The following is a 20,981-nucleotide window of genomic DNA, read 5'->3' as shown; positions in this document are numbered from 1 at the left end:
GACGGCGACGTGTCGGTAGATTTACTGGTTCGTAAATGAACTCCTGCGGGACCAAATTTCAGCACTTCCCCGTCTCCGACAAAAGGTTAAAATAAGTAGTGGTACGAAAATCCAATAACATTGTTATGATCTACTTATTAATCTAAGTATTTTGCCAGAAAACATACAATATTCCTACGAAAATATTAAATATATACGACTATTGTATATTGACTATTAACCCATTACTGCTAACACCTGGATCCTCAGAACCCACGCAGGAATTTCTTTGATAATTACTCTGCAGCAGTTGCCTAACCTGTTATGCCGTTCCCGCACCTCTCCTGCGTATCAGTATCGAGTCAGATGCTTGTATTGTTGGTTCGCTGAGTTTCTTTATTTAGCTGTTCTGTGTACCCATGTGTTCCATTTTTGTCACAAATTGAGTTATTATCGATGGCTTCTTCACGAATCACAAATGACGAGGACACTATTCGTGCACTGATGGAGGAACTTGTGAGTGATAATGATGACATTCGTGATACTCGTGAACTTGAAATAGGTGATCATGACACGTGTTCAGAAGAAAGTGCCAGTGAGACTGAGGAATATGGTAGTGGTGATGTCAAGTAATTCTATGGCAACAACCGTAATGTAATGTACATTGATTGCTTCTATGAACAGGTGTATGTCTTTGAAAGTCTAAACCTTTTGAACAGTTCTTTATTCTTGTTCTTCTTTTATTATTTTTTTATTATTGTTTAATTTTGCATTGCATTTTGTTACTATTGTTCGTGCACAATACCGTTAATTTAGCTTCTGTAGTTTATCCTTCAATAATGAATATTCATACATTCATAAGAGACTTCACCGCCTATTGACCGTAGCAGAAATATATTTCCGGCTTTCAAACTGTATAATTGTGATATTAGAATATTAACCCATGTTTATAGAATACGAAGATATTGAAATAACTTCCTAAGTAGATTGTAGGTACATGTAGAAATATATTTTTGAATACATTCATAAATAGGGGATTTTTATGATAGAGTTAATATCGTGAATATTCCTGTGCCAAACATGACCTTTCCACGACTGCGAATTATTATACAAGACAAGCCCCTAGACTATTCAGTATGATAATAACTTGGCTTAAATTTAGAACTTTCGTAATAAAGAAACTAAAATATTTTAACGGTCCATAAGTAATGTTCCATAAGTGTTACAAAAAATATGTGTTCCTGTTATGGGTCAACTATTATTTTCATTGTTTGATGAATGAACATATGATAGAAAACTGCCAAAAGGATTCTTTCACTCATATGGGATTCCGTTAAAAACGCAGAACAAATATAATCCTGTGCTTTTGGTCAGAATACCACAGTAATGTCTGCCCTGCTCCTGAAGTTCTGTTGAAAGATATACGGTTCACACGGAATATCAGTACGTGTAAAGCTGAGGTCTTACCTTATAGGTGGCCAAGTCGTCTACCACACAGGCTAACGTAGCCTCCCGGCCCACTGGAACTGTCACGTTGGTGATGGGCTCTCCGAATTTTGGCACTTCTGAAACAAAGTTCAGCATTAGTGCCTGATGTCACATACAAATACTGTTAGTCTACACAATTTTAAACACGAGTTTCCAGACTTCACACTTTGACAACAACAACAACAACAATAATAATGCAAACTCTTCTACTGCTAATAATAATAATAATAACAATAATAATAATAATAATAATAATAATAATAATACTTCGTACATACCGTACCCATAACGCGACTGCAAAGGGTACAATAGATACGACCCTATACATACATTTTCATTACTAGGCTAGGCTTTTCATCATGGAGCACATACTTTTTGGTAAGACTGATATAATCCTAAAATAAGCTCAACGGACACAAAATTAGTCTCCTTTGGAGAAGAATCATTACAAGCATCATTTAATACAGCATAACTCCGCCTCTGGACTTGACGACCGCCTGGATTTTGTCAGAGAGTGAGTCCACAAGGTTGTGCAGATACGTCGCATCCAGGATAAGCCACTCGTTGAGGATATTATCGGGCTGTACCACCAAATTGTGGAGATTCTGACGTCGATGTTTTACCCGCTGTTCCAACATGTCCTACATATTATCAATGGGGTTCAACTCAGGTGATTTTGCAGGCCAATCGAGATGTAATAGAGTGTGGGAGTTTTCATAAAACCAGTCACATATGCGTCTAGGACGATGAACATAGCTGTTGTCATCTTGATAATTCAGGGTACGAATGGCATACTCATCATGCAGATGTTGACTGAACACCTGATCAACCAGAATGTTGAAATAAACATGCTGGTTCACATTCGTGGTCACCTCAGTGAGCGGACCTAATCCGTGATACGAAAAACACACCCAAAATATCATAGACTCACCAGCTGCTAGAACCTGAACTTGCACACATCCAGGATGAAATATGCTTCATTTGGCCTTCGGTGCACTCGGTGACGTGCGTCATTGGAATACAGGCAAAAACGTAATTCGTCAGACCAGTCAGCTACTGTCCATGTTCCATGATTCTAGCCCACTGAAGACGCGCAGTTTTATATGCCTGTGTGAGCAATGGCCTCATACCAATTGCATGCAGTTCCCGCTAACAGGTTGGGATGGAGCTTCATTCACTGACTGCAGAAACTTCTGTCGAGTTTGGAACCGACTTCGAATCACGAGCAGTGAAACGCGTCTGCGGTCCCTCTCAGTCAAGATCTTTCTCTGGCCATAATTATGACGACATGTTTCGTGGTCACGTGTAATACGCCACTACTCATAAACACGTTGAACAGTGCGCTGTGAAATACCAACAAATCCAGCAACTTCACGCGACGTATAGCCATGGGCACGGTGAAACATGATTGCACCTTTTTGCCACTTTGTCACATTCCTACATCTACCCATGTCAATATTCACTGTCCGCTTCAAACATCAATGTCTCACTGATCGCTACTGCCACATGCTCGCGTAGAGGCAGTACGCGTGCGGTTGAGCACGGGACTCATCTGTACAGGCTTAGCGATCCATCTGTGCGTGCGCACTAGTGTGACTAACGTTTCGCCCGGCGAGCTCATGTGTCACCGGTGTTTTATATTCACTGTAAATAACATGGACCTTTTGTTTGCACTTTGAACAGAATGTGTACAAATTGGAAGTTGTGTGTCGGTTATGTTCATAATAAGAAGAAAATGGAATCTGCAATGTCCATACACATCTCTGTGTACGCGAATCATAGGGTAACGGCTGAATGAAAATCAGTTTCTGAGGTGAAAGGAGATATCACTTTAATCTAGACTATGAATAATTTCTTCAGACCGGGTCAAGGCAGGAACTAAAATATAATACACAATTATCCCTTTTAATACTGGTGCTGTCGATAAGAAAAGTTGTAGAAAATAAACTTCTCTGTCTTACATGCTGTACACTTTTATCATGCGAAAAAATTGGCGGTAGGCTGTCACTAATTTAACGGCCACAGAGTTTTAAAGGGGTTTCATAGAGAAACTTATTAGAAATAAAAGACAAATATTATATTGGCAATAAATTATATTCAATAGAACGTCGTACACTTGGAATGTGGGTATAAACTCGGTGTAATATGGATCAAGAGGCATAATTTAAGAGTTCGGGAGAAACATTACGCGTAACATTTTATTGTCTTCTAACAATTTCTCATAGTAACGGCCTTTACGCTCTTTTCGTTTCATTTCTTTTATTCCTTGATCATTCACTTTTCTCGTTTAAACTCTTTCCTTTGCACGTTTCTTTCAAATCTTAATCAAATTCTTCTTCTCCATTTGTAACCTTAATCATATACTTAGTTAAATACCCTCGGCGATATACGGCATCTATGCATGTACCCGTTGTCAAGGAAACTAATCTACGTTAAAATAACGGAAATATGTAGGGTATTACATTTCTTACATATGTAATGAATCCTACCGTTAATGTTAATCTTATCGAATAACCATTTGTTATAAGGCAGGAGGAATACTAAACTCTGATATTCCATGTCTCACACATTTTTGTGGTTATCGATCCTGATACTTGAAGATACGGACGCACAGGGTAGGGGAGTTCCCTCGTCGAGCGGAACAGCCTGTCTCATTATTGGTGGCGAGCAGCTGGGAAATTAGCCTACTTTTTTTTTTCTTGTGATTCATACACATACTGATAATTAACGATTGATCATAGTGCTAATATCAGTGTGATGATCTTTATTGTTTAAAAGGGGTCTAACCTCTAGGTCATCTGCCCCTAATGGTAGGTGATGAAGTGTAATGACATGATTATCTATACAAATAAATAAAATTGAAGTGTCTGTTTGTAATGTCAAAATAACAGCATTTTACTAAGTTTATATTAAAGTATGTACGGTACTTATAACTAAAACCAATTTTTACAGTTTTCGTCTGTCTGTCTGTCTGTCTGTCTGTCTGTCTGTCTGTCTGTCTGTCTGTCTGTCTGTCTGTCTGTCTGTCTGTCTGTCTGTCTGTCGTTCCGGCTGATCTCCGAAACGGTTGGACCGATTTTGACGGGACTTTCACTGGAAGATAGCTGATGGTATTAAGGAGTAACTCAGGCTAATTTTAAATTTTTGTCTGTCTGTCTGTCTGTCTGTCTGTCTGTCTGTCTGCCTGTTTGTTCCGGCTAATCTGCGAAACGGTTGGACCGATTTTGACGGGACTTTCACTGGCAGGTAGCTAATGGTACAGGGAGTAACTAAGGCTACTTTTAATTTTTCGAAACAATCGGAGGGGGTGGACGACCGGGGGGGGGCATTAAATAGTAGGGGAAATATCGTGCTGTTCGTACAGAGACGAGTAAAAGCTTATTTAAGCCCCCTTGACGCAAAGAACAAAACTCGGTAAACCCTACGGGCCGGACAAACATGTTATGAGGCCCTAAAACCAACCGTTATGAATGTTGGCACCACACTAGCCCTGCTCTAAGAATCTGATAAAGAAATGGCCCGCCGTAACCATGGCAACATCAGCTCAAGGATTCTACAACAACCAACTATGTAGATCGCTAAATGAAGCGTCTTATCACATATTCGGTTTGTCGATATGACTTACTGCTGATAACCGGTACATGACAAAAACGCTTCTCGGAATCTTGGCTAAGATCAAATTATAGACTCACTGGAAGGGATCATTGTGTAGTGGAGCTCCGCGATCGTAGCATCTTTTCTCGTGTTCCTTGTAGTGTTAGTGGGTATCAGAGAGTATTTGTGCATTTATTTGGTGTGGTGGTTGTGTGAACGTGTTATCTTAAGTGTCTACAGCTTATTTTAATTGATTTGACGGCATATTTCAGTTTAATTTTATTGCCCTAACTGCCTCCATATTGGATTTTGCTACAATTGCTCCATAGATAACTTCCTGAGTGTATTTTGGTTGCCAACCTTGCCCTAACAACAACCCACTCGCTAAATTTTCTTGGTCTCCGTAGATAATTACTTACTAGATATATAACTCCACTCTTCCATTAAGGCGTTTTTAAGGCAACATATCTTGGCCTACTGTTGGGAGCCATCTTGGTGCTCTGGGAAAAGATAGTAATAAACTAAGAAATCAGAGTCCAGTACCGCGCGTTCCGTTCGCCGCATCGAAAGGCGCTTCCCACCGTTTCCCCCTCCAACGACTTAATATCATAAAGGCTGGCTGTCGCGCGGGCTCAGTACGCACGAGCGGGCTATTGCGGATGGTTGAGTCTCAATGCGCGCCGTGTTTGTGTTCGTTCGTATTGAGTAGTTAAGTCATTAGTCATGCCTAAAAGAAAATCAAATCTCCCTAAAACACGAGAAAGGCCAAAAGACAAAGATTGAAACGTGAAAATGAATCTCAACAGGATAGAGAAAGTCGTCTTACAAATTATCGATTGAGCCAATCCATGTCTAGGTCGAATGAAAGTAGTGCTGAGAGGAACAAACGATTGCAGTTAGATAGAACCCGTCATTTATTGTTAAGGAGTCAGGAATCTGGGAAGTCTACAGAACAGCGTATACAAAGCGATCGTATTCGATACGCTGTCTCGCGAAGCCTAGAATCAGACGTTTCTAGAGAGCAGCGATTAGAAAATGACCGTATTCGATACTATGTTTTGCGAAATCTAGAATCGGACGATTCTAGACAACAGAGATTAGAAAATGACCGTATTCGACACGCTGTCTCGTGAAATTTAGAATCGGACGATTCTAAAGAGCAGCGAGTGGAAGATGACCGTATTCGACACTCTGTGTTGTGATATCTAGAAACAGATGATTCTAGAGAGCAGTGATTGGAAAGTGATCGTCGACGTCACCAAAATCAACGTGAATTTGAAAGTCAAGAACAACATGACATCCGTGTTACTGCAAACTATGACCGATATCATAAGTCACTAGGACAGAGAATCGAGCACTTACCACAGCTCCGTAAAAGTGTGAGTACCATTCGTCAGTCAGAAACAAATTTTGATCGAGAAAGGCGTCTGGTTACTGCCTGGCAAAGGACAAGTGTCATGCGGGATATTGAAAGTGAAGAGAACCGGCAACAACGACTGAATAATGGCCAAGTAAGAAGAGCTAATGGCAAGAAAAACATAACAGTGGGTTCAATTATGACGCCCAAATAAATTATTCTGCAGCATTAGAGATAGCTGTTATGAATGTTTGTTGCATTGACTCTAAAGCTTTAAGGTAGAAAGATGAGTCGAAAGGACTTTGTTGTTCTTCTGCGAAAGTGCGCTTGGACTCTATTCAGCAGCCACCCGAGCCTCTCAAATCTTTATTATGTGGCAAACGTGATCAATCTCAACATTTCATGAATAATATTAGACGTTATAATTCGGCTTTTCAAATTCCTTATTCCGTAGCAAAAGAAGTTCATGTGCCCACGTTTAAAATACAGGGGCAGGTGTATCATTTAATTGCTTCCCTTCTTCCAGTAGATGATGTGAGAGAATATTTAAAAAATATATATATTTCACTAGCGATTATGTACTACAAAGGGACGCAAGATTACAATGTTTTCATTTTTTTTTTGCTAGGGGCTTTACGTCGCGCCGACACAGATAGATCTTATGGCGACGATGGGATAGGAAAGGTCTAGGAGTTGGAAGGAAGCGGCCGTGGCCTTAACTAAGGTACAGCCCCAGCATTTGCCTGGTGTGAAAATGGGAAACCACGGAAAACCATTTTCAGGGCTGCCGATAGTGGGATTCGAACCTACTATCTCCCGGATGCAAGCTCACAGCCGCGCACCTCTACGCGCACGGCCAACTCTCCCGGTAATGTTTTCATTAGTAGAAAGCTTGCAAAGTATGCTTCTTGAAATAAACAGTTACATTCGTGGTTTTAACACTGCTCTTCAATCTTTCAAGCCAGCTTCAAACGAAAATGATTACAAAATAGTTATAAATGCCGATCGGCGACCTTCAGCAGAACACAGAGGTCGCCATAACGAACAGACAACAAACGAAGTATCTGTGTTACTGGTAAATTAAGGTTGTGATAAAAGGGGCATAGTACTTCACAGACATGTCAATGGTCAATGGATTGCAGAGAATCGCCGAAACTCACAGATATTATGATGCCCTACAGTATTCTCTAATGTCTTTTTATGGGGAAGACGAATATAACTTTTCAGTCCATCAAGTCGACTCAAACACAGGCCAACCAAATGTTAAAAAAAAAAAGAACTTTCCGCTCTACAATACTATTGTTACCGATTCATGATTAGAGAGAATGAGTACAATCATTTTCATTACTACAATCAATTATTTAATCAATACTTAGTTGACGTATACGCTAAAATCGAAACAGAGAGACTCATTTTTATACAAACTAATAAAACAGCTTCGATTTGACAAATATATTCACCTTGAAGACCCACTCAATCATAATGAGACATATAGGACATGGGACAGTTAGTTATTCTACCTTCATCGTTTATGGGAGGACATAGATATATGCACAAACGCATACGTTGGCTTCTGATCGTCATGACGTTGTAGCAAGAGTTTTTAAACAAAAACTGAAAAACATGATGGATCTCCTTGTGAAAGGAAGAATTTACGGCTCCGTTCGCTGTTTTATGCATAGTGTAGAATGGCAGAAGCGTGTTTTTCCCTATGCCTACATTTTGATATGGTTATAAACGAAAATATGACTATAGCAAATTGATGGTATTATCCGAGCAGAATTGCCAGACCGAGAAGCTGATCCAGAACTAGTTGATTTTATGAAAACCCACATGGCACATAGTCCATGTGGCCCTTACAGTGCTCAATCTCCGTGTATGAAGAACGGCATTTGTAGTAAAAGGTTTCCTAAATCTTTCAGTGCAGAAACTGTTACAGGTGGGGATGATTATCCTTTTTACAGGCGTCGTTTACCAAAAAGCGGTGATATACCAACGACAATTCGGAGCAAACTAACTCTTTTGATATCGATAATCGCTGGATTGTTTCATATACGCCGGTATTGTCGCGCAATTTCAGAGCACACGTCAACGTTGAACTTTGTAGCAGTGTAAAATCAATAACATATATTTACAAGTATTTCAACAAAGGTTCAGACTCGGCAGTATTTGGAGTACAAAATACTAACGACGAAGTGACATCATATCAAAATGCAAGATATATTAGTACTTCCGAAGCAATCTGGTGCTAATTGCATGTTCGATTCACGAACGTTTCCCAGCAGTAGGACATCTGGATATCCATTTAGAAAATGGTCAGAGAATTAATTTTGATCCGAACAATGCCCCTGGAGTGGTAGACAATCCGAGAATACCACATTGATAGCCTTTTTCGATCTGTGCCATAACGACGAATTCACAGCCAGTTTATTGTATGATGAAGTCCCAGCTTATTACACATTTAAAAAAAAATGGCACATTCCAACGGCGACGCCGAGGTACTACTGTGGAGGGTCATTCCGGCATATTTCACGAGCATACTCTTGGTAGGATTTATACAATTCAACCTAATAATAGGGAATTTTATCATCTAAGGATGTCATTAAAGGTTGTCAAGTGACCAACTTCTTTCGAAAGTCTCAAAAGCGTGGACGGTATTTTACATCCTACGTATAAAGCAGCACTTTGTTTACTAGAATTTGATAATCACTGGTGGGTGAAATTAACAGATGCCCGTATAAGCAGCAGCACATCTCAATTGCTAGAGCTATTTGCTATTATATTGGTATTCTGCAATGTTTTAATACCTCAGAATTAATGGACAAGTTTAAGGATCATTTCAAGGAAGATTATATAAGAGACCTCCAACGACATTACCCAGACGAAGAAATAGATGCTCATTTACAAAACTTTACTAATCGTTCTCTGTTTGCGTTACAAGACATTATTTTTTCCATAGGCGGCAATATTCTCCCTCATTATGGTTTACCATCTCCACAAGTGACTGATGGGACTGTTGATAATTTGAACAGAGAATATATTGAACACACAAATTTTGACCCAGTTGAACTTCAACATACGATAAATCAGAATGAACCAAGATTAAACAACGAACAGAATCAAGTTTACCGACTCCACATTGACAGTGTGAATGCTGCTAACTCTGGTGGTGTATATGTTTAGACGTTCCAGGTGGTACTGGCAAGACATGTTTGATAAATCCTTTACTGGGCGAAAGAGGTTCAGAAAAAAAAGATTGCCATAGCAGTCGCATCTTCGGGAATAGCTGCAACTTTACTCCTGGGGGAAAAACAGCACATTCCATGTTTAAAATACCAATAGAAGCAGAACGTATGGAAAGTCCAGTTTGCATTGTATCGAAAAATAGTCATAATGTCCAAATATTACAACAGTGTGTCTTTGTAGTGTGGGACGACTGCGCCATGGCGAACAAAATTTCAACCGAAGCCGTGAACAGAACAATGCAATACCAATTGTCACTAAAGGTACGTGAGCGGATGAAATTAACGCCTCTTTAAAACGTTCTGTACTTTGGAGACATTGTGAAAAACTTACTTTAAAAAAACATGGGAGAAAATTCAGATGATTCAACATATAGAACTACCTACTGGTCTTTGTCAGGTCGTGGCGGGCATTGAAACTTTAATAAATAGTATTTACGATGATGTTCAAAATCATACTATAAAGGAAGATCCGTGGTTGGGTGAAATATCAATTTTAGCACCAATTAATGACCAGGTTCCTGCGCTTTATCAACGCATTTTAGATAAGCTTTCTGATGAATCAAAAACATACCTTTCCTTCAATACAGTTTGCAATCCGGATGAAGCTGTTAATTATCCAACAGAATTTTTAAACTGCATAATTTTGCCTGGTCTACTCCCTCAAAAACTAGAACTTAATATTGGCGTGCCCATGATACTACTCCGTAATTTAAACCCACCGAAACTAGCGAGCAGTGTCATTGCAAAGAAACGTTATAGAAGGTAGTATAATATCCAGATGCGGAAAAGGTGAGACGGTATTTATAACACGGATTCCCATCATACTGTCAAATTTTCCATTTGATTTCAAAAGACTGCAATTTCATATCAATATCTGCTTTGTTATGACAATCAACAAGTTACAAGGGCAAACGTTGAGAAAAGCTGGCATAGCTTAACTTAAGGTTGCTTTACCCACGGGCAGCTACACGACGCATGTTCACGAGCGAGAAATGCCACTAGCGTTGTTGTTTTATCCCAAGGAAATCATACACCAATCATTGAATATAAAGAGATTTTTTCAATGAGATTAATACCAAAAGTAAACAAAATCAAACTATTTTAAACGTTGACGAGAAAGCTTTATAAGGCAAAATAGCCCATGGAAATCATACACCAAACATTGTATATAAAGAGATTTTTCCACTGAGATTAATTCGAAAAGAAATAAAATTCTAAATACTTCAAAAGTCGATTAGGAAGATTTATAAGTCATAAAGAAAATTGAACCATTTCGAAGTCGCGGGCACAGCTATTAAAAATAGAAGTACTGTATTTCATCCAATTTACCTATGTAATAACGATGTGCGTTAATAAAATATAATGTTTTATTTTGCTTTTAAACAAATAGTTTGAAACATCTAACGCTTGAATTAATAAATGCGGGTGAAGCCGTGGGTATATGCTGGTTAAAATTATAAAATCCATCCACTGAATATAATTGAAAACCACGACGACGAAAAATGAAAATTGATTATGAACTTAAAATAACTAGTCGATCCCATCCGCAATGCCCCACCTTCCCATAAACCAACTTAAAACAATGGTATAAACTGTAATATGGACTGCTTCCAAAGCAAAATCATCATTTCGATACTTGTTGTTCAAAGGGGTCCAAAATCCAGGTCATCGGCCCCTCATAACAGTACTAATCACTGATCAAGTGGAGTTATGGTTTTGATCACATAGTGATATTAATCAGGGTAATGCAAACTCATTGTGTATCACACATTACGGTACCTCTCACAGGTAACACAGACCCATGGTGTTCCACACTTAATGTTACTACTCACAGGCAATGCAGACCCATCATGTTCCTCACATAGCTGTACTAATCACGGGCAACGCACAATCCCATGATGTTCCTCACACAGTGGTACTAATCATGGGCAACGCACAATCCCATGGTGTTCCTCATATAGTGGTACTACTGACAAGTAACGCAGACCAATTCTGAATACAGGGGAACCAACCCAACTTAGTGAAGCGCACGGCACGTTCTCGCGCATGGACGTTCGTCTGTGCAGTCGCACGCGCCCTCCCCCGCCTCGGTGGGATGCACACGATGGTACTAATCACAGGCAACGCCCAGAACTATGGTGTTCTTCACATAATGGTACTAATTGCAAGTAACGTCGACCCAAGGTGATCCCCACGTACTGGTACTAATCCGAGTAATCTCATGGTTCCAGTTCCATCATCTCTTGGTAGTACATTTCAGTAGTCTCTTACGACAGGCAGGGGATACCGTGTGTGTATTCTTCGTCTCCGTCTCCCACGCTCAGGCGGTATATCAGTGAGAAGTTTGAACATTGGTACTCTGTTCGTGGCTAGGTCATTTCAGCACTGGAGTTTGTCTTTGGTAGAAACAAGCGTACAGTAATTGTCATTTTGATGATTGGGAACCTGTGCCACTTTACATGCCATCGAGGATTTCATATGATAGCATTGCTTTTAAGAATAATTTATGTAATTACCTGAATCATGACCACGGCCCAGAGGTGGGCCAATTATTGGCAAACAAGAACTGCAGAGACAGCCATAATTAAGTAGAAAATGGTCTATCAGTATTCCAAACACCACAGCCGGTCCTTGGAGACGAAATACTGTAGGCTTTTTGGTATAGAAGTATCATCACTGACAAGACATTATATCAGAATATGTGTTTCTTGACAAGAGCAAGGAAACGTGACACATCGTTAATATTGCATGCTCTAGTTCTCGCAGTCCGCAGGCAGCAGGTACAGAAGACGATACATCTTACAATCAAAATACTTTATTGTTAACCGTTATTTAAGATTAGCGACCATGTACATAAAACTGAAAAATATTTCTCTCTTAACAATTTTATAAACCGTTACAGTGTGTGAGTAATCCTAATTTGGTCCATAGTTAAGAGAAAATCCCGTCACTCACAAATGGGAGTATTTGCGAATCATCCTGTGTTCCTTCCACATGGTGGAAGTTATCAAAACTCTATCCCATACTTGGCAAGCTTAACTCAATATCAGTAGTTACAAATTATTTTTACTGAAAACCGGGCGCCTGATTAATGTTTAAAGCCGGGCTTATACTTGCAATCAGGCAAATAGCATTAAAAATTTCGTTTTATGACATTTTAATTGAGTTAAAAGCGCTTCGGGTATAATGAGCTGAGTACTGGTTCATACACTGTGAGCTTCTCCAACTTTTTATCAACTCCGTCACTTTGTTTGCACCTCTTTAACTGAGATGTCTTTAATCTTATTATCTTCGAGCGCAGCTTATTCAAATTAAATTGGCGCTCTATGATACTTTAATATGCTGCCAGAAGTCTTCGCAACTTGAGCGATTTTCTTAATCCTCAACAGTTGTGTCAGCGTTACGCACTCAATTGAGCGAACAATTCCTTATTCTGTTTGGCATTCTCTCTGTTTTTCTTATCCATTTGGCCATTTCATCACGCTTCTTTTGTTTCTGTCTCTTATATTAAACCCTTTTTCTCCCCAAAGGAAGCAAAAGAAAAATTAGATTTCTTTTACGTGAAAGTAAGCGGCTGGATGAACTTGTATAAGCTAATTAAAAACTTCACGGGGTTAATGGAAAGTTCAATACTATTAAAAAAAGTTCAGTACATTTAAACCTCCCCTTCATATAATTGTAGGGGTTGAATGGAATAGCGAAAATCAATATTGGGGACGAAAGTGTTGACAAGGTCTGGCCAAGAACATAAATCCCTTGCTCTCATGACAGGCCCACCAACCAAATGTACCTCCCATCTTTCTGCAAATCCGGAAATATTTTAACATGGGTATCATTGTGCGCTGGAGGTCTATCTGGAAGTAGCACCATCGGTAATTTTTCCCGACACCGTTGTAACAGCGACGTGAAAAGAGCATTTCCGTAAAGTTAGGCAGCACTTTGAACATACGCTGAACGAAAGGTCTGAAGCTTACCTATGGACAGGTTGCCACCTAAGAACCTAGTCTGGCTGAGTGGATCAGACGGCTGATGCGCTGGCCTTCTGACCCCAACTTGGCACGTTCGATCCTGGCTCAGTCCAGTGGTATTTAGAGGTTCACAAATCCGTCGGCATCGTGTCGGCAAGTACCCTAAAAGAACTCCTGCGGGACTAAATTCCAGCACCTCGGCGTCTCCAATAGCAGTCAAAAAAGCATTTAGTGGGACGTAAAAAGTAACATTATTATTATTATTATTATTATTATTATTATTATTGATTCGTCATGCCCAAAAAAGGAGCGGGTTTGAACTTATTAAAGCTTTATTTGTTCTTTTTCACTTCCCAATATCTCTTTATCTTCTTGCTGTGTTCCTTGTTTACGTTGTTTAGTCCATCCTGTGAAACCTCCGTGGCTCAGGCGGCAGCGCGTCGGCCTCGCACCGCTGGATACTGTGGTTAAATCCCGGTTACTCCATGTGAGGTTTTCGCTGGACAAATCGGAGGTGAGACAGGTTTTTCCCCGGGTGCTCCAGTTTTCCCTGTCATCTTTCATTCCAGCAACACTCTCCATTAACGTTCCATTTCATCTGTCAGTGATTTATCATTGCCCCCGAGGAGTGCGATAGGTTTCGGCAGTCGGCACATTTCCTATTATCGCCGCTAGATTGATTCAATTCCTGACGCAGTCGAATGACTGGAAACAGGCTGCGGATTTTTATTTTTAGTCCATCCTGTATTTACTCGGGTGAGCTTTACAGAAAATTTGTGTTTATGAATTAAGATTTTGAATTTTATTCTATCTTGAATGGTTTGTTCATGAATGCCAATTTTATTCAGGCCTTCACTGATTTCTTTTAGCCAATTATTGTGATTTTTCATTCACAAGGCTACGTTAAAAATTTTCTTTGTGAGCCTCTTTTAATGATATTATTCTTTTTCTTTCTTTCTTAATACGCTTACACTCCAGGATTGGTTTTTCCCTCGGGCTCAGCGAGAGATCTCACCTCTACCACCTCTAGGGCAGTGTTCTAGAGCGTGAGACATTGGATCGGGGATACAACTGAAGAAGTGGACCAGTACCTCGCCAGGCGGCCTCATATGCTATGGGGCCTTGCGTTGGGGGGGGGGAGGGGGGGGGATGGTAAGATTGGAAGAGATAGGGAAGGAAGTGGTCGTGGCCTTAAGTTAGGTAGCATCCTGGCATTTGTCTGTAGGTGAAGTGGAAAACCACTTCCAGTATATCTGAGGTGGGAATCGAACCCTCCTCTACTCAATTGACCTGTCGAGGCTGAGTGGACCCCGTTCCAGCCCTCGTGCAACTTTTCAAATTTCGTGCCGGAGCCGGGAATCGAACCAGGGCCTCTGAGGGTGGCAGCTAATCACAATAACCACTACACCACAGAGGTGGATATTATTATTATTATTATTATTATTATTATTATTATTATTATTATTATTATTATTATTATTATTATTATTATTATTATCTTAGAACCTATGTGGGAACTTAAATTTACGTTCATTTAGTAGTAAATAATGTAATAGGAGTTGGCAACCCTTCCTCTTCGGTCACTTCTTAGGTTTGGTCTTACTGAATGAAGTTTATTCAACCAATCAGAGCCAAATCTGCAACAATAAAAGGAAGGGTCCGTTGCCAGCTAAAGTTTATCTTTACTCTGCGGTTATCGGACAAGGTTCTCACCTCGCTTAAAGCAGCTGGCCTGCTGGGGCAACAAGTGAGGTAGGCTTCTCATCCTAAACTATAGGACTGTAGAATATTCTAGTGGCTTCATGAAAGATAACAACGTTCCCCTAGAATGTAAAATTTAGGGCCTTGCTGTACCTACTTAAGTTTCTTGTAAGGACTTTATTAACTTAGCTAGCATGTAGGTCTTCAGCGAATGTAAATGCACTTAGAGGCTTAATGTCTTAAAAGGAAACACAAGTGTCGACCCCCGTTTCATTTTCTGAATTTTGTTTCTTGAGACTACCCTTTTCCAAACTTAACCATACCTTTCACTTTTCGGCCTATTATTTTTCTTTCTCCTGGTCGCATGGTAGTATTCGGTTATCCTCTGCTTCACACGGTCTTGTGCCTCAATATTTCTTATTCTTATACTAGCTGAAGGACCCGTCGTTGATAGGACAATTACTTAGCATGTGCATGATTATATTTTTTGTTCTCCCCACATGTTGTTCCGCAGATTCTGAGGTGCATAACTGGACACGCCTCTCCCTGTCAGCGGCATGTTTTGACGTACTCGCATCCTTGCCAACTCTGGCCATTGTAGTTTAATATGTTTGTATTATTGCTGATCTTGATTTGATCCTTTCCTTCCGGTATAAAAGAAAGCCATGTATCGGTATCTGATATTGTAGGCCTTCCCATTAAAATTGCCCTACGGTGGATCAAATATAAACGGGAATTTTTTGCTATGGGCTTTACGTCGCACCGACACAGATAGGTCTTATGGCGACGATGGGATAGGAAAGGCCTAGGAGTTGGAAGGAAGCGGCCGTGGCCTTAATTAAGGTACAGCCCCAGCATTTGCCTGGTGTGAAAATGGGAAACCACGGAAAACCATTTTCAGGGCTGCCGATAGTGGGATTCGAACCTACTATCTCCCGGATGCAAGCTCACAGCCGCGCTCCTCTACGCACACGGCCAACTCGCCCGGTAAACGGGAATTTGGGTGTACCGCTGCGAATAATTCTGAGGTGGGGCTTCGTCAGGATGTTGGTGGGGGTGTCTGAAGAAGGAGTTTGCGCGCGCGAACGACGGTGGAGAGCTGGGCTGCTTCAGTACGCCATGAGTGAGCAAAAGGTGCACACATTTGTTGCTCAACACACCTTTATAAAATTTTTCGTTAAGGAGGGCACCAGACCTTCCGAAATTTTGAGACGTCTCCTTGCACAGTTTGGGGAAGGAACACTTTCGCAGACTCGTGTGGCCTAAAGAATTTGTGGGAGAAAGAGAAGCTGTGTAAAATGAACCCCATGAAGGAGACTACGGAGAAGTGTCACTGTAGACAACATTGTTGCCATTTGTGATATTATTGGTGAAGATTGGCGAATAAAAATTTCGCTAATTGTATTAACCGCAGGAAGAAGTTACGGGAGTGTTCAAACCATCATCCGAGATGAACTCGATTTCAGAAAATTGTCTGCCAGGTGTGTTCATCATCTCCTCAACCAGGAACAATCTACGTTACGCCAGGAAGTTCACCAGATACACCTGCGTCTCTACGAATAGGAAGGAGAGGATTTCTTACGCCGTATTGTGACTTGTCATGAAACTTGGGTGCATCACTATACCCAGAGTCAAAGCAAGCAAGCATAGAGCGGTGGCGAATAGACGAAGCAGGTCCGGTCAAGGCCAAAACACGTCTATCTGCTGGAAAGATATTTGCAACCGTTTCCTGGGACTTCGCGGGCATTTTACTGGTGGATTTTCTTCACGAACAAAGGGCAATTTATGCAGCCTATTACTGTCACATTTTGGATGAAGCAAAAGCTGGGTATCGCAACAAGCGACGCCGGCAACCGATCCGAAACCTCATTATTCTCCTTGACAATGCAAGGCCACATATTGCCGTTTTGAACGCGGGAAAAACTGGAGAAAATTCATTGGGCACCTCTGAAACATCCTTCGTACAGTCGAAATTTATCGCCCTGCGACTACCATTTGTTTTGACCACTCAAACAAGACCTAGGAGGACAGCGGTTCGTTGATGATGCAAGTGTAGAAACGTTCGATGGCATCAAAACTTACCAATGCGATGGATAAAATGTGTATCGAAGGCAGGACAGCATGTAGAAATGTGATCTCTATATGTGTATTTTTTTGGTTGATGCTATGAATTTTTAAAAAATAATTCACTTTTATATTTTTTTAAACTTGCTTTACGTCGCACCGACATGGGTACGATGGGATTGGAAGGGCCTAGGAGTGGAAAGGAAGCGGCCGTGGCCTTAGTTAAGGTACAGATCCAGCATTTGCCTAGTGTGAAAATGGGAAACCACGGAAAACCATATTCAGGGCTGCCGACAGTGGGGTTCGAACCCACTATCTCCCGGATGCAAGCTCATAGCTGCGCGCCCCTAACAGCACGGTCAGCTCGCCCGGCCCCTTTTATATTTGATCCGCCCTAATCTATAGTGTATTTCCTGTGGCTTGCGCCATGGCTTTTAAAAGCAGTTTCAACAGCCCTTTGAAGAACAACTTTAACGATTTTTAACTTTTTTTCACCCAGTTTATTGTTTGTATCGACAGGTTTAAGAATAGGTGGTGTGCGATTAGCATTTCCTGGAACCAAGGCCGTCATGTCTAGTCCGCAATTATGCCACTCACATTGACCGAAGTTTTAATATCGGTATGAGCTCCGTTCCTATGGAAACATGGGAGTTAAATCTTATAGATAAGTAGGAATTCTCAGACACCCTGTATGCACTCTGCGCCAAACGAGACGTTGTTAGAAGGCGTCACGCACTGAGTTAGGATATACCCTGTGGAAACATTGCGGTGCGCGCCGTAAACTTTAATGGGAGAACCTGGTTTCCGGATCGCCAGCGGAGCGACACGGTCGAGATCTACCTGCTGATATCCTAATATTAGGGTGAGGCTTTACCCAGCAGCAATTTGTTTCCTTATACCTCTTTTTGTAGAGCCGGGAATAGAGAGCGCTCTAAGCCATCTCACGTAAGCAGTAACGCTGATGCGAGACATATAGTATATCAAACCAGCGGGGAACTGGCCAAACGGCAGACAAGTTGAAATTTTATGCAAGTTGAAATTTTATGATGCCGATTGAAAGACTTAACTAAGGAACTGGTATTTAGCCTCCAAGGCCACGTTGTACTTTCAGGCCCGGTTTCCTTAACTCTGTGTTAAATTTTACTCAGTGAATGTTAACTAACACTTCTGTTTAAAGTACACTGTTTCACAAACACATTTCCAACGTTCGTTACGAAACAATGCTTAAGATTTCTAAACGCGTTTGGCAGTGATCGTCTTTTGTTTCTTTACAGTGGTTTGTTCAAATAGTATTTTGTTAGTCACACATGGTTGGCATTATTATAGTTTATGGTTAGCGGATACCCCTAAGACGTAAACATGTCATGTAAGATGGCACGAAAGCGTTATTATGAAGAATGCTAGAAATGTGTAGTTAAAGATTTAATTTGAAAGTATGCGAGTGTGCTTGAAAAATGAAAGAACGAATTATCACAGCATTCAATATATTCTTATATGAGTGCAATCTAATTGTCCGCCTATGTAGTGTAGTAGTTAGTGTGACATTACATAAATTTCAGTAGGCCTACTCTGAAATGAATTGAGGCAAAATGTTCTCACAGTTACTGCTGGATCTTTCTCTCTCTCTACTTATTTTGCCTAATATTTTATTCCTTCCTCCTTAATCTGTTTACCCTCCAGGCTCAGACTCAGCTATTTCTCGACCATCTCAACTCTATTCACGTAAATATTCAGTTCACCGTGGAAATCGAGGTAAACGGTAAACTACCGTTCCTGGATGTCGTAGTAAAACGCAACATCAGAGTCACTCAGTATACAGGAAACTCACACACACACAGACAGGTACCTGCACGCCTCTTCTCATCACCTCCCATCAAAAATCAGACTGTTCTAACATCTCTGGTTAACAGCGCCGTAGCGATATCAGACGCAGAACACCGCGAAGAAGAGAAAGAACGCCTCAAGAGAATCGTCAGGAAAAATGGCTACTCGCTCAATAACATCCGACGAGTCTTAAGAAAATCAGAAGAAAACAACGGTAAAGGTGACCTGACCCGCCCCAAAGCACCGATACTTCTATACATTAGAAACACTACAGAATGATTGGCGAGATACTGGATAAATACGACATAAAAACCGTCTATAAACCACACCGGAAGTTAGCCCATTATCTACCACCAGTAAAAGACACAATAGAACTACCGGCTCCTGGAATATACAACACTGAATATAGCTGTGGAACGTGCTATATTGGTGAAACAAAACGTCTGATCTCTACCTGCTTAAAAGAACACATACATCACACAAAGAACCAAAACACAGATATTTCACCTGTAGCTAAGCATTCCTACGAAACAAGACACGGAATATTATTTGACAAGACGAAGGTCTTAGCAGCTATCCCTTGGAATCTCGAGAGAAAAATCCGTGAGGCTATGGAAATCAAGAAACACGCGAACAATATGAATTTAGATGAAGGATATAAACTCAGCAATTCTTGGATGCCTATCATACATAGATTAAGACATACAGAACACAACATAAGAACGCAGGTCGGACCTCTAATTACATAACAGCGCCAAATTCTTTAATATTATTTATCTAGACTAACAGAGAGCGCTGATGCTATGTGGAAAATTGAACTGTAAATCGGGATAGAGAGTGCGTTACCTCTTGAGTTTCCCTTAATTTATCTTGAGGTGACTATACGAATTTGTAACTGTTTTTCTCATGCAAATTATAAATTAACTTGTCCTTCGAGTCACCTCAGTAGTGTGGGATTAGCTTCTGCATCATCGGGCCACAAGCCCAAGTAGGGTTTTAAAACTTGGTTTTCAAGTAGCGCAAGTGTATGCCTCCATACATTTTTGAGTTGGGGCCAGTAATTTTAACCTGTTCTACTTTTCACGAAGGCCCAATACTCCTGTATTGACTAGATTGTAAATTGCAGGTTGTGCCTAGAGTGGCCAGATTGTAAAGCTTTTTGTAAAGTTCCCTTGAGTAGGTTATAAGTGTTCGGGAGCGCCGCCTCCTTGGTTAAATTTGTAGAACTTGTAAGCTCTTTTTTGATATTTGTGTAATAATGAGTGGTGCTTTTGGAAGGCCTTAAATTGTAACGGTTGCAGCAAAGTGCCCTGGATATTTTGTGACTGGGGAGATTTCTATCCTTGTCTAGCTAAATACTATATTAGCGACGTTGCAAACTTGTAAATTTAGAGCTCGAAGCTCAAACTCTTCTAATTGACCTATCTGTGGGTTTACTAGTCTTGTAATCAAAATTATGATTGTACCTGCCATCTTTTTCTTTTACTAAGCGAATAATGTGGTTTGTTAATATTTGATTACCTGAAGAAAAATATAACTTTCATTTTAAAATTTTTAAGTAATCTTTGATAGATAGACCCATTCAGCTCGCACCGTATTTCACATCTCTGCGTTCCACAGATACCGCGGAAAAAAAGTATAAAAAGGAGAGCGCCATATTAAAATTGCCCGCATTGTGTCGTTGGAGAGGAGGAACCTCGTACTATTGTACAATTTATTGGTGATTATTAGACTAAGTCCAATTGAGAACTTAGATTTTGG

General features: G+C 40.5%; 1 protein-coding gene across 1 annotated transcript in view; it reads right to left on the bottom strand.

The window, feature by feature from the left end:
- The window catches only part of LOC136856921 (neurotrimin-like), a 471,685-nt gene that overhangs the window by 435,236 nt on the left and 15,468 nt on the right, over positions 1-20,981 (bottom strand). The window contains exons 2-3 of the mRNA XM_068231048.1: positions 10,235-10,268; positions 1,447-1,569 (exon numbers count right to left, since the gene is read on the bottom strand). Of these exons, the coding sequence (XP_068087149.1) occupies positions 1,447-1,569; positions 10,235-10,268 (157 nt within the window). The remainder of the gene's footprint in view (positions 1-1,446; positions 1,570-10,234; positions 10,269-20,981) is intronic.

Source organism: Anabrus simplex, chromosome 1 (assembly GCF_040414725.1).
Source record: "Anabrus simplex isolate iqAnaSimp1 chromosome 1, ASM4041472v1, whole genome shotgun sequence".
Lineage (NCBI taxonomy): Eukaryota > Metazoa > Arthropoda > Insecta > Orthoptera > Tettigoniidae > Anabrus > Anabrus simplex.
This window is presented reverse-complemented; position numbering and strand designations above follow the sequence as displayed.